The 13,034-nt window shown below is 36.4% G+C and overlaps 2 protein-coding genes across 8 annotated transcripts in view; one reads left to right on the top strand and one right to left on the bottom strand.

Moving 5' to 3' along the window:
• Window positions 1-13,034, bottom strand: part of LOC105217917 (protein eyes shut) — a 188,010-nt gene that overhangs the window by 25,733 nt on the left and 149,243 nt on the right. For all 6 annotated transcript variants that reach the window (XM_054228189.1, XM_054228188.1, XM_054228187.1 and 3 more), the window contains one exon: window positions 2,637-2,989. In XM_054228189.1, the coding sequence (XP_054084164.1) occupies window positions 2,637-2,989 (353 nt within the window). The remainder of the gene's footprint in view (window positions 1-2,636; window positions 2,990-13,034) is intronic.
• Window positions 1-13,034, top strand: part of LOC105217919 (uncharacterized) — a 143,918-nt gene that overhangs the window by 23,434 nt on the left and 107,450 nt on the right. The gene's annotated exons all lie outside the window — the stretch shown is intronic.

The following is a 13,034-nucleotide window of genomic DNA, read 5'->3' as shown; positions in this document are numbered from 1 at the left end:
AGTTGAGCACCAACACCTTCCACCGACACCACCACCGACCGGTATGTAAATAGATGCGCGTGGCGCCAACGTAAGTGGAAGGGCATTCTCATGAAATTACCGCTTTTAGCCTTAATGAGCTTTCACGCCAAAATGATGTCCTTCGGCGGCGTTTCCTATCAGACCCCTCAGCACTTTGGCGCGCTCTAAGTAAAACAGTTCACTCCAATCACACTCACTCGCTCAACAACAGCGTGGAGTGTGGAGTGTGGGGTTGACTTCCTCAAGAGCCATTATTGTGTGCACGCAATTACGATAATTATAGCGCGATAACAATTGTCGTGGCACTCGTCCTCGTTGCTTTGGCTTTGGCGCTTGGCGTCTTTAGCTTTGTGTTTGGCTTTCGCCTTTACCTAGGCTATCATTGTAGTTATTGCTATTGTTGTGGTTTTGGTTGCTGTTGTATGTGTATGTGTATGACCAGCAAGTATTTGCATTGATTTGTCTTGTGAATGGTCTTCGCTTTGGTTAGTCAATCGACTTGGCCTGGTTGGCTTTGCCTTTGCTAAGTGGATGTATATGTGTGTGAGTGTGCGTGTGTATGGGTATTGTTGGATTAAATGCTATCAAGCTAGTCGGTTTACACTGTTTGCCAACAACGGTTAAGCAGTTGAATTACTCAAAGATTAGTACGAAGTTTGTGCGCTCTGTTCTATATTTGTTTTTCTTCTATGATAAGCATATGCCTAGCCACAGATGAAGCTTCAATTTAGCGGAATTAAGTTTTAGTTTGATTATGCAAAATTTTTGACTTCCTTTAACGAATAATATGCATTGTGGATAGCAGAGAGAGTGACAGAAAATTAGTTTTATATAAAACCCCGGTAAAGAGACTTAAAGTGTTTCTTTTAGAATACATAATATGTTATGAAACTATACCATAGCATAAAAATAGTAAAAAATTGTATTAATTATTCAGGATTATACGAAATATTCTGCCTAGCGCCTAAAAGTATGCAACTATATTTTTTTTATGTTGATTTGTTTCATCTGGCCACACTGGAGAACTCCCAAAGGGTGACTGTAGGCGTGAAATTTGCACTATTTGTTTTTTTAATTTAATATTTCATGATTATTTGAAACATGCTGCCTAGCGCCTGAAAGTGTGCAAATATTTCTTTTCAACTCTTTGTTTCTTCACCTGTACACACTGAAGAGGTTCCATAAAGTGATTGTAGGCAAAAAATGTTACTATGATTTAAAAATTGTATAAATATATATGATTACACAAGTTTACAAATTCAGGTCAACTTTTGGATCTGAGCAGATAAGAACGATTCTTAACTATATTTGATATGCTGAATTCGAATATGCATTTAGTTTTTTAAGATTGATTCTAGTTTCCGAGTTTTCGCATGATAGCACCATTGTGCTGTTACAAGCACAGTTTGCTGGAACAGTAATTAAACACCGATTGAGGAAAATTCTCCCAATCTTACAGGCACTGCTTGATAAGCCTGGACATCAAAACGTCTCCGCTGAACCACTTGTAAATCCACAAGACATTTTCCTGCCACCTCTTTACATTAAACTAGGCCTTATAAAGAACTTCATCAAAGCAATTAACCGTGAAGGACCGGCTTTTCAGTATTTTGTTAAGTTGTTTCCTAAATTGTCATATGAAAAAATCCAAGAAGGAATATTTGTCAGAACTGATATTATAAAATTAATGGCTGATAAAAAATTTACAAAATGTTTATCGCCCGATGAAGCAGCCGCATAGGCATCTTTTCAAAATATCGTTCACCACTTTCTTGGTAATCACAAATCCCCTAATTTTAAGGAAATTATTGGCGATATGTTGCAAAATTATCGAAAGATTGGAGCTAGAATGTCTCTAAAGATCCATTTTCTACATTCCCATCTCGATTTTTTTCCCGAAAACTTGGGTGATACGAGCGACGAACAAGGAGAGCGGCTAAACCAAGTTCTAGCCAACATTGAAAGAAGATACCAAGGATTTTGGGATGAAGGCATGATGAGCGACTACTGTTGGACTCTAATACGTGAAACAGATACTAAACAATACAAAAGGCAAAGTTCCACCAATCTTCATTTCTGATATGTTACTTTTAAGTTAATAAAATGAATATTATTAGACAAAAATCATAAAAAAAAAAATTCTTGATTATTTCAAAAACTAGAATTAATCTTAAAAAACGAAATGAAGATTCGAATTCAGTGTCATCAATTGTCATAGAAACCACTTTTGGTTGCCCAGATCCAAAACCGTGTATACTTGTGTTATTAGAAACAAGTTGCTTGGAGCCTAAAAGTATGCAAATAATTTTAAAAAAGCTGAATTTATTAAACGTTTTGTTCGATATAATAACATTCAATAACTCTTATTGGGTCTTGAATATTTGATATTAAGCTTATAATTGCAGAAATGCAATTTTAGGGAGATGGCGCCTTGAAATATGCAATATTTTTTAAAAACTTCTACATTTAGGGCACGGCAATTTCTTTTTGTTACATATTATATACAGAGATATAGGCACATAGACATATCAGCATTAAATAAATACAAGTTCTTTTAAAAATCTATAAATATTTCCAACCAGTTTTGTATGCGAATATATTTGCCCAGTACTTACTCCGCTCTTATTGTTATCTCATTGCCCGTATTCACCGGTGTCTCCAGCTCGCTCAACAGCATCGTCTGCAAACCGCAAGAGAATTGGAATTGCAGTAGGCCCTTCTGCAGGAACAACGCCATGTAGTGACCGCCTTTGGTGCCCTGGGCGGCGGCCAGCATTATCAGACCGTTTGTGGCACGTGTGCGCACCTTCAGTTGTACATGCATCGGCAGCACCGAATCCAATGACTCATGATGTGGTATGTCCTTGTGGATGCGGTGCGACACATATGAATCGCCCGAGAAGGCGGCATTCTTGATGATGATGGGTAACTCGCACAGTGCACCTTGGCGGTCAAAGCGGCAAACGCACTGCAAAGCAATGGGAGAAAATGAAAGAAAGAGAGAAATTATTAATTGTTTATATTTTATATTTTTTTAATAAATTTAAAATATTTTTGTTTTTAATAAAAATTTGTTCATAAAAGGCTAGCTATATCTAAAGATATAGCCATATACTTTAGATATAGCCATTTGCTTGCTCAGTGATCCAATCATCGAAGTTTCGTCTAAAACTCGAAACTATTAAAGCGGTAAAGTCCATTGTTGTAATTTTGCAACATTACCGTTAACATGTATACACAAATACGGTTATGTGTTTCTGCCTTGACGGGTTTATTTGCTTGCCAACATATTTGTCTGTGGTTTGCCAAACTGTCGCTAAACTTTCTCTTACTCCGGCCACTTCTAGCCGCTGTCCTTTCTGTGACTACTTGCCACAAATTACAACAAATAAACAATGAAAAATTCTTTAATGACATAATAATTTGAGATACGATCGTGTGAGTTGTGAGTTGCCTTGCACACACACACTTTGACAACATAATGCACCAACACATATGCTCCGGCTTTTATTTGAGTTCGTTTATGGCAAAGCGTCGCTCTTTTTATTACTGTGCGCTTAAGTGTGGAGGGTATAGTTTTAAGTAGTCGCCATGCTATTATACCACCGTTGGTAGTTCGTATATGTACATAATTTGTTGGCAAACTTTTGTATGCCTTTTGCCTTTTGTCAACCGACAGTGCGTATACGTAACATATGAGTTGTGTGTGGTGGGGTGAATTTAATGAAGTTACCATATATTGAGAGGCGCATATATAAATTTATGCATAAGAACGAAAGTATATATAATACAGGGGACGTTTAAATTTGTTTTTAATGTATGCTATTTTATATATATGATTCATATGTGTATATGTACAATTTTCATGATAATTTCATATTAAATTGAACGTTTTAAAGCATTTTTAGCAATTCATTTGTGAAAAAAATCGCTAATTTGACATAAATTTTAGTAAAACAATATTTATTGGTTATAATAATTTCATTTCATACGCAAAATTATTTGCAAATTTTCTAAGTATGGCAACTCCATTTCAAATTTTACAATTTATTTCGCCTAAGATATTGTTTAAAGTTGTTTCTTAACCCTTCAATTTCATTTTTCGTTGAATTTATTATTTTTTAGAATAACATTTTTTATAATTGTGGTGGCAACTCTATATATATTTTAATCAATACTTTCACTTATTTTTTGAAATAGGGGAAATTGCTTTTCACGTTAATACTTTTAAGTATTTTGATAAATTTTTTGGAAGTGTGGCAACGCTGTTTTAACTTATTTGCGTATTCTTAGTCATTATAAAGCATTTCAATTTTTGTATTCGCATTTTAAGGGATTAGAGGTAGTCAGGATTTAAAAAACAAAACTCAGTTCTTATTTTTTGCATTTTCGTAATTATTTTTTTTATGTAAGTGTAATATGTTGAAAATTTGAAGTTGACCCGATAATTACTTTTCGAGTTATTCGACAAATAGCAAAGAGCGCTGGGTCACTCAGAAACGCTAATGTGGAACTTGAAATGCGTTTTTCTCAAAACTATGCATTTTGTTCCAGTTGGCGCCAAAAAGCAAAAAGGAGGAATGAGTGGCGCGCTCTGGTGGATTCGGCTATAATCGCTTAAAGCGGTTCCTACGCCAAATATCCGCTCAGTAGATTTTGATGAAATTTATACTCCTTCTAGAATACATAATAATCGTAAGCCTGATCGAAGCTTTTTTCTTTCTCAAAAATTTCGATTTTTTAAGACCAATTAACAGTTATTTTTATACTCTCGCAACAAAAGTTGCTAAAGAGAGTATTATAGTTTTGTTCACATAACGGTTGTTTGTAACACCCAAAACTAAACGAGTTAGATATAGGGTTATACATACCAAAGTGATCAGGGTTAAGAGTGGAGTTCAAATCCGAATGTCTGTCTGTCCGTCCGTCCGTCCGATCGTCTGTGCAAGCTGTAACTTGAGTAAAAATTAAGATATCTTGATGAAACTTCGCACACTTATTTCTTGGCACCATAGGAAGGTTGCTTTCAGCAATATCGGACCACTGCCACGCCCACAAAATGGCGAAAACACTATGAAGAGGCATATTTGGATGTAATTTTTTGGGGAAGTGGGCGTGGCCCCGCCCCGTAATAAGTTTTTTGTACATATCTCACAAACCAATAGAGCTATATAAACCAAACTTTCTGCAGTCATTTTTTTAGCCACTTCCTAATACAGTCCAAAAATGAAAGAAATCGGATCATAACCACGCCCACCTCCCATACAAAAGTTAGGTTGAACATTACTAAAAGGGGGTTAACTCACTAACGAAAAACGTCAGAAACACTAAATTTCACATAAGAAATGGCAGATGAAAGCTGCACTTACATTTTATTACAAAATGGAAAATGGGCGTGGCGTCGCCCACTTATGGGTCAAAAACCATATCTCAGGAACTACTCGACCGATTTCAATGAAACTTGGTTTGTAATAGTTTCCTTACATCCCAATGATATGTTGTGATTGGCCAAATCGCTTCACAACCACGCCTACTTCCTATATACCAGAACTTTGAAGACAATCTGAATCGTTTACTTTACAATATATAAAGTAAGTACTAGTGAAGATATCGGTACAGAACTTTGCACAAACACTACGTTTATAGTGTGTCAGCCCCATTCTAAAAATCGCCAAAATCGGACCATAGGTTTTTAAGGCCCCATATATCGAACACGAGGACCTCGGTACTTCTAACCTAATATTATGGTTTCCAACTTTCAATGGACTTTATACAATATATATGACGAATATGTAGGTCAAATTGTGTATTATATAATATAAATAAAGTTAAATAAATAAATTGCGAGAGTATAAAATGTTCGGTTACACCCGAACTTAGCCCTTCCTTACTTGTTTTCTCTAGAATTTAGAAAAAAAATTCCTGAAGTCGGCATTTCGTTAATTTTTGAAAAATAAAAAACAAAAAGCATCGATTAGGCCCAGATTATCTATTTATAAAACAATTTTTTCTTGTGCGATTGATTTTAGATGAATCTCCAAAGACATATGATTTCCACCGCAAGGACCTTTTTTTGAAACAACTATAACTTTGGAACTTACAAATTTTTTTTTTCAAATTTTCGTGACTTCAAGTCAAAACAATGTGTTCTAATGCCATATTATTACTTTTGTAAAATAACATGATTTAATAGCACAAAAAATCCCTGAAAATTCTAATTGTTTTTGTCTCTGACTACCACTAACCCATTAAGTAAACTTTTTGTATTTGCGTAATTTTTTTGGAATCACCATTTTTTGAGTCAGGTGACAACTAAAAAAAAAAATTATTTGGCTTAATTAATTTATTGACTTTTTTAATTTATTGTTTCCTATTTAATTACATAAAAAGTAATTATAAAATAATAACTTAAAAATTACAGGTGGCAACTCCAAACAAAATATTTTTCTCCATTTATTAAATTTTTAATTTTTTTTAATTTTTTCTATTTAATTGCATGAAAATGTAAGTACATTGTCAACACGAAAAAATTGCAGCAGTTTTTGCTCTATTCTAACCCACAGTGCAGAGTACATATTTACTGCTACACACCACATTGAAACAACTGACTGCTGTGTTTGCATGCCAATGTGTTTATTTAATGCTGCAGCTGCCTAGTGGCTGCTGTTTGTCATAAGCGTAAATGTTAGTAAGCAGTTAGAAATCGCCGTGGTACAAGGGTTTTTAGTTAAGTGAAACAACACACACACACACGCAAACAAGCAACCATTCAACACATACCCAAGAGACACGCGTTTGTGCAACTTGACTTTATGCGCTGCGCTGCCAGCTACTTACTTGCCGGCTGTGCTGTTGCGCAAGCAAACTTTTTGTGGTACAAATTAAAGTTGACTTAAAAGTGCATAGAAAACAAAAAAAAAAGAAACTTACTTAATGCCACAAGATAATGGAATTACACACACCAGCGCAAACTCGCACACACACACACACGCATGTGGGTTGCCACTTTGGCACACAGGTGCATTCAAATATGCACACAAAGTGTTTGACTCGGTGGCGGCAGGCGGCAGAGTGCACTACGGCACAGGCCTACAGAGACTGATGCAAACAGAAGCAGTAAAAGCAACAACAAATGGAGTACAACAACAACAACTGACACTAATGTCGCAGCAGCTTTACAAAGTTGTTGGCTGTTGTCAGCTCTATGCCGCAAGGTCACTTTTTGTTGTTTGTATTTGTTGTTGTTGGTGAGTGTGTTTGTGTTGACGCATATTGTACCTGTGACACTAAGCGTCTACACAAATATGCGCACGCCGCTTTGCCACAATTCGGTTGTGGGTTTGCCAGGCGTCAACTACTTTGCGCAAGCGAAAACATTGTTGACAACTTGCTTGCTGGCAACTGTGTGCTGTTGACGGTTGTAAGCAACAACTTTTGTGCTCCAAAAAATTAAAAAAATAATAAAACAATAATAATAAAATGAAAATAGAGAAAAAGGATATTTAATACGCTTGCAACACACAAGTGGCACACACATATCTACATATGTGCATGAAAATTGATAAAAATGTCCAGAAGAAATTAGCGCGCTGAAAGTGTGTGTCCCTCTTAATTGCTCACCGTTGCGCACACAAAAGCTACATAAAAGCTGCATCCAACCACTCACTGTCAACGCTGCTAGTTTAATTACTTATGAAAAATAAAGTGGCTAGAGTAGAGTAGAGTTCATATCGCTGGGCAGGTCGTAGGCGAAAACTTTGACACAAATGGCCGCAGCTCTCATGCGTGTGTTCGCTCGCTCGCACTCGACACTCAATTCAAACGGTGCTAAAAGGTTAATGCATGCACACACCTCTTACACCTTCGGCACTTTTGTGTGTTGTATAAAAGCCGCCTTTGCATATGCAAAATAGCGACGTTTTACACACACTATCACTACCACTACCCACACATGCAGAAAAGTTCATAAAGTGTCAGGCGCAGTGGCAGTCAGGTGGCAGGTAGCTGTCAGCTTATCAGGCAGTGTACTATATATGTGTGAGTTCGTTTTTTTTACTTGTAAACTATCGCCTTGCAAATGTATGCTGTGAAAATTAAATTCGTAGCTGCCTGCTATGGCCTGTGGTGTGTGTGCGCCTTAAAGTATGCCTCTTTAAATATTGAATTGCTCTGGAAATTCAGGTGTTTGATGTTTGATTTTGAGTTTTCGAATAACAGCAACGCTTGTAAGCTTATTTATGTACGAAATTATATAAAAAATATTCTTCAAAACCCTTCTAAATGAATTCTCAAGTTAGTAAGAAAATACCAAAAATAAAATGATTTTTCGAAACCCAGCTTGGCTCTGAATTTTGTGTTCAAATGAACTAAAAATAAATGTCAATAAAATAACTGCTTTTTTTATTTTTTTATTTTGTTCCACTTAACCTCAAAAAGCTATAAAATTTTAACCACGTGTGATCAAGCTTGCATTTTTTGATTTTAATGAATTTCGTAACTCATTTTAGGTTACCATTTTACAATTGTTATGACTTTTATCGCTTTGGACTTAGCTCTACTTGGGTCTATTACGAAATTTGACCTCACAGCTGTTATATAATAAGCTGATGCTTGCTCTTATGTAAATTCAACTCTAAATCAGTGTCGTTGCTTTTAACATCAAATGTTATCTATCCATTGAAGCTAGTTACTACAACAATAAGTTGGCTTTTGCAAGCTTCGACTTTCTAAAATATGTCTTAAAGCTTATTCTCTCACATAGTTATGCTCATAGCCATAATGAAGCTCGCTACTATAGTTGTTTGAACTGGATTATGCTATTAGGAGTTATTAGTTTAAGCCACCTAACTTTAACTAATGGAAATTGCAAGCAGTTTAGTACATATAGGTGAGTTGTAATAGCAGTTGAATCATATGTGGTGTGTTCAAAAAATAACGGGAATTTTAATTTTTTTTGGAAAAATTATTTATTCCTTCGTCTACATTAATGTTGTCGCCTTTGCTTGTAAAACGACGCCCCTGTAAGGTCCCATTGTAACTCATGAAAAATTAGGCGATTTTCATGATTTTTTTTTAAGAAATTATTCCATTGAATGTTTCGAAATATTTTGGACATAATAAAGTATATTTTGAGCTATGTATTAAGATTTTATTTTACAAAAATATTAAATATTAAAATAAAAATATTAAAACTTATCGGAGTTATGTGCTGTCTTCGGAGTTGCCAAAAAAAAAAAGTTTCCCAACTGCTAACATGATAATTTGAATTTTAAAATGCAAAAAAAAAAAAATCAGAAACGTTATTAAAGTTTAAAGTTTTTCCTATACAAAAAATATCAAAAATTAACAAAAAGGCGTGGTTCTGAAAAGGGGTCGTTTTTAGGTAAAAAATGGTCGTTTTTAAATGCCAAAATGACGATTTTCAACCAGTCAAAAAGATCGTAGTCATTGTATAGTAATTATATTTAAGAATACTCAATTTCTATTTGAGTCGAAAGGCCAATTTCTCGTTGAGTTATGTCAGCAATTTTGAAAAATATCGGTTCGAGAAAAACGCGTTTAAAGTTTCGACTATAGCTGCTTACACGAACCTGCGAGCGGTCGCTCTTTAGAACTCTGCCATTCAAAAATTATTCAAGACACAACCTTACCGCTGTTACAGGATTTTTGAAAGTATAAACTATGGAATAGGTAAAAAAAAGCGATTTTTTGATAGTGCCACAATGGTTAACAATTAATACAGTCGAAACTCTCTATAACGAACTACTATATAACGAAATTTTCTTTATTTCTTTATTATAATTATAAGAACACTGTTTTAAATCTTAAAAAGAATAACATACGCTTTTTTCAATATAGCGAAGTAAAAATCCAGTCGCTTGGAATAATGTTCTTGAGAGTTTCGTCTGTACTTATAAAATGAAATTTTATCGTACTCCAGGGGCATGTATGTATATTAAAATTCCCGTTATTTTTTTAACACACCTCGAATGCGGATATGTTAAAGCCATTGATCATTCATTAAGATTTCTTTTACATTATTATTACAAAAATATTTTTTTTCCGAAAATAATATAAATAACCATGAAATGCTTGGTTAATTTATGCTTTTCTGGCTATTATTGAGTTTTGATTACATTTACATTACGTGCCCGTTTACCAAAAGTTCGAGTTACAAGAAAAAAGCTGAATTCAAGCTAAATTTGCTGGCCATTTTATTTCTATAGTATTCTTTCGGAGGATGAGCCCATTCAATTACCTAAACAGGTGTAAGGGAGCCTACAGGAATACGCACAAGTACTTTCACCAAGTATATATGTAACCATACCGAATGCTTACTGCACGAGCGATTTCGAAGTATTTCTCGAGTAACTGTTTATTACGCTTTCTGCTTAATAACGGTACATAACTTTGTGGGCATGTGAGAGTAAACTTCTCTACAAAAGCTAAGCGTATAAACCATTGTCTCGTGTTACCGTGCTACAGTTGTATTACTGCTTGCTTTACAATATTTATATTGCGACCAGCTGCTGTAAACATTATCCTGTGCGAATGTAGCCACCGCTGTTATTAACGAGTTCAGCAAACTCACGTTTCTTTTAATTGAATTAAACTACAAGTTGTTGAACAATGTTTTACGCCGATTCATGTAAATCTCAAGTGAATAAACTTTTTGAATTTCTACTGTGAGGGCAATCAAGGTACGTAAGGTGTAATAGAGCGCGTGAGGAGCATGGATTTTTAAGATTTGTGGTATTAAAACCTCGGCTACATATATTAGATCTACAACTTTGCTTCCGCCGATAGATGCTTCCAATAGATGTCTCTAGGGTTAAGCACTGGTCGATGAAATCGATTAAATCGTTTTATATCGATCTTGGAAATTTGTGTCAACATTAACCCAAACGTAATTGTAGTGATCTGTTTGCATCCCAAACTTATTCTCAACTGAAAATGTCACTTTTTGAGCCGAATTCTCGATATTTGCGGGAAATTTTGCTTTTCTTTTTTATCTCCAAGATAAGTGCGGCTGAGGCTCATCGAATGCTGTCGGATATCTACGGTGAGGCTGTCCTAAGTGAAAGAACATGTCGCGAATGATTTCAACGTTTCAAGAATGGTGATTATGAAGTCAAAGATCGGCATGATGGTGGAAGGGAGAAGATTTTCGAAAATGCTGAATTGGAAGCATTACTCGACCAAGATGCGTTTCAAACCTAAGAAGAATTGGCCGAATCGTTGTAAGTGACACAGCAAGCCGTATCAAAACGCCTCAAAGCCATGGGGATGATTCAGAAACAAGGAAACTGGGTGCCTTACGACTTGAAACCAAGAGATATCGAACGGCGCTTCTTTGCATGTGCACAGCTGCTTCAAAGGCACAACCGAAAGGGATTTTTACATCGCATTGTAACTGGCAACGAAAAATGGGTCCACTACGATAATCCTAAGCGAAGAAAGTCATGGGGAAAGCCTGGACATGCCTCCATGTCGATGGCAAAACCGAACATTCACGGCGAGAAGGTCATGCTCTGCATTTGGTGAGACCAGCTGTGGGTGATATATTATGTGCTGCTAAAGCCAAGTGAAACCATCACAGGAGATCGATACAGAACGCAGTTGAAGTTGAACTAATTTCTCGGAAAAAATACTTTTTCTATGAATATAAGGATTATCATAGAAGCAGTTTCGGACCTAACGCGGTTAATAAATATTTTCTTAGATTTTGGTGTAAAACTAAGCTAACATTCTATAAGTGGTGTGGAACCATGCTAAAAAGTAGTCTAGATGGTAAATTTGAAACCCGCTGTCATATTCTATGGCCTTAAATGCTCTTCTTCTTTTTCTTGACCGCTTACGCGGTTATAGCCGAGTCCACAACAGCGCGCCACGTATCCCTCCTTCTGGCAGTTTGGCGCCATTTGGTTATACCAAGTGAAGCCAGGTCCCTCTCCACCTGGTCCTTCCATCGGAGTGGAGGTCTCCCTCTTCCTCGGCTTTCACCAGTGGGTACTGCATCGAATACTTTCAGAGCTGGAGCACTTTCATCCATTCGAACAACATGACCTAGCCAGCGTAGCCGCTGTATTTTTATTCGCTGGACTATGTCTATGTCGTCCAATAACACATACAGCTCATCGTTCCATCGTCTGCGGTATTCGCCGTTGCCAATGTTTAAGGGACCATAAATCTTCCGCAAAAACTTTCTCTCGAAAACTCCTAGTGCCGTCTCATCAGATGTTGACATCGTCCACGCTTCTGCACCGTAGTTTGATTTTGGTTCGTCGAGAGAGGACTTTACTGTTCAATTGCCTACTCAGTCCAAAGTAGCACCTGAAGGCAAGAGTGATTCTGCGCTGGATTTCGAGGCTGACATTGTTCGTGTTGTTGATGCTGGTTCCCAGGTATACAAAATTATCTACAACTTCGAAGTTATGACTGTCAACAGTGACGTGGGAGTCAAGACGCGAATGCGCCGACTGTTTGCTTGATGACAGGAGACAGGAGTCTTGTCCTCATTCACCTCCAGACCCATTCGCTTCGCCTCCTTATCCATGCGGGAAAAAGCAGAACAAACGGCGCGGGTGTTGATTCCAATGATATCGATATCATCGGCGTACGCCAGTAGCTGTACACTCTTATAGAAGATTGTACCTTCTCTATTTTAAATGCTCATTAAATAATGTTCGACCCTTTATCACATGAATGTGGTAAGCCAGCATGACGAATTTAATATCCTCATATAAGGAATGTGTACTCACTTAATAACATTATCAAACAACTATTGGCAAACACGCATAACTCAGCCAAAGGGAATACATATGCGCGTGCGAATTGCGTAATTAAACGGAAATTTTTACGCACAACCAATGCGGGTAAACACCAGTTAAAAAAAAAATCACAATAATTTCACGCAACACATGAAGTGACTTTAATTGGCCGGCGCGTTGCTGCATTGACTTTGTGTTGCTGCTGTTGCTGGCTTGGTTGAGTTGTAAAATGAAAGTTTGTTG

The sequence above is a fragment of the Zeugodacus cucurbitae genome, chromosome 3 (assembly GCF_028554725.1).
Source record: "Zeugodacus cucurbitae isolate PBARC_wt_2022May chromosome 3, idZeuCucr1.2, whole genome shotgun sequence".
NCBI classification, from domain to species: domain Eukaryota; kingdom Metazoa; phylum Arthropoda; class Insecta; order Diptera; family Tephritidae; genus Zeugodacus; species Zeugodacus cucurbitae.
Note: the sequence above shows the minus strand (reverse complement) of the source record. Positions and strands in the feature narration are given on the sequence as shown.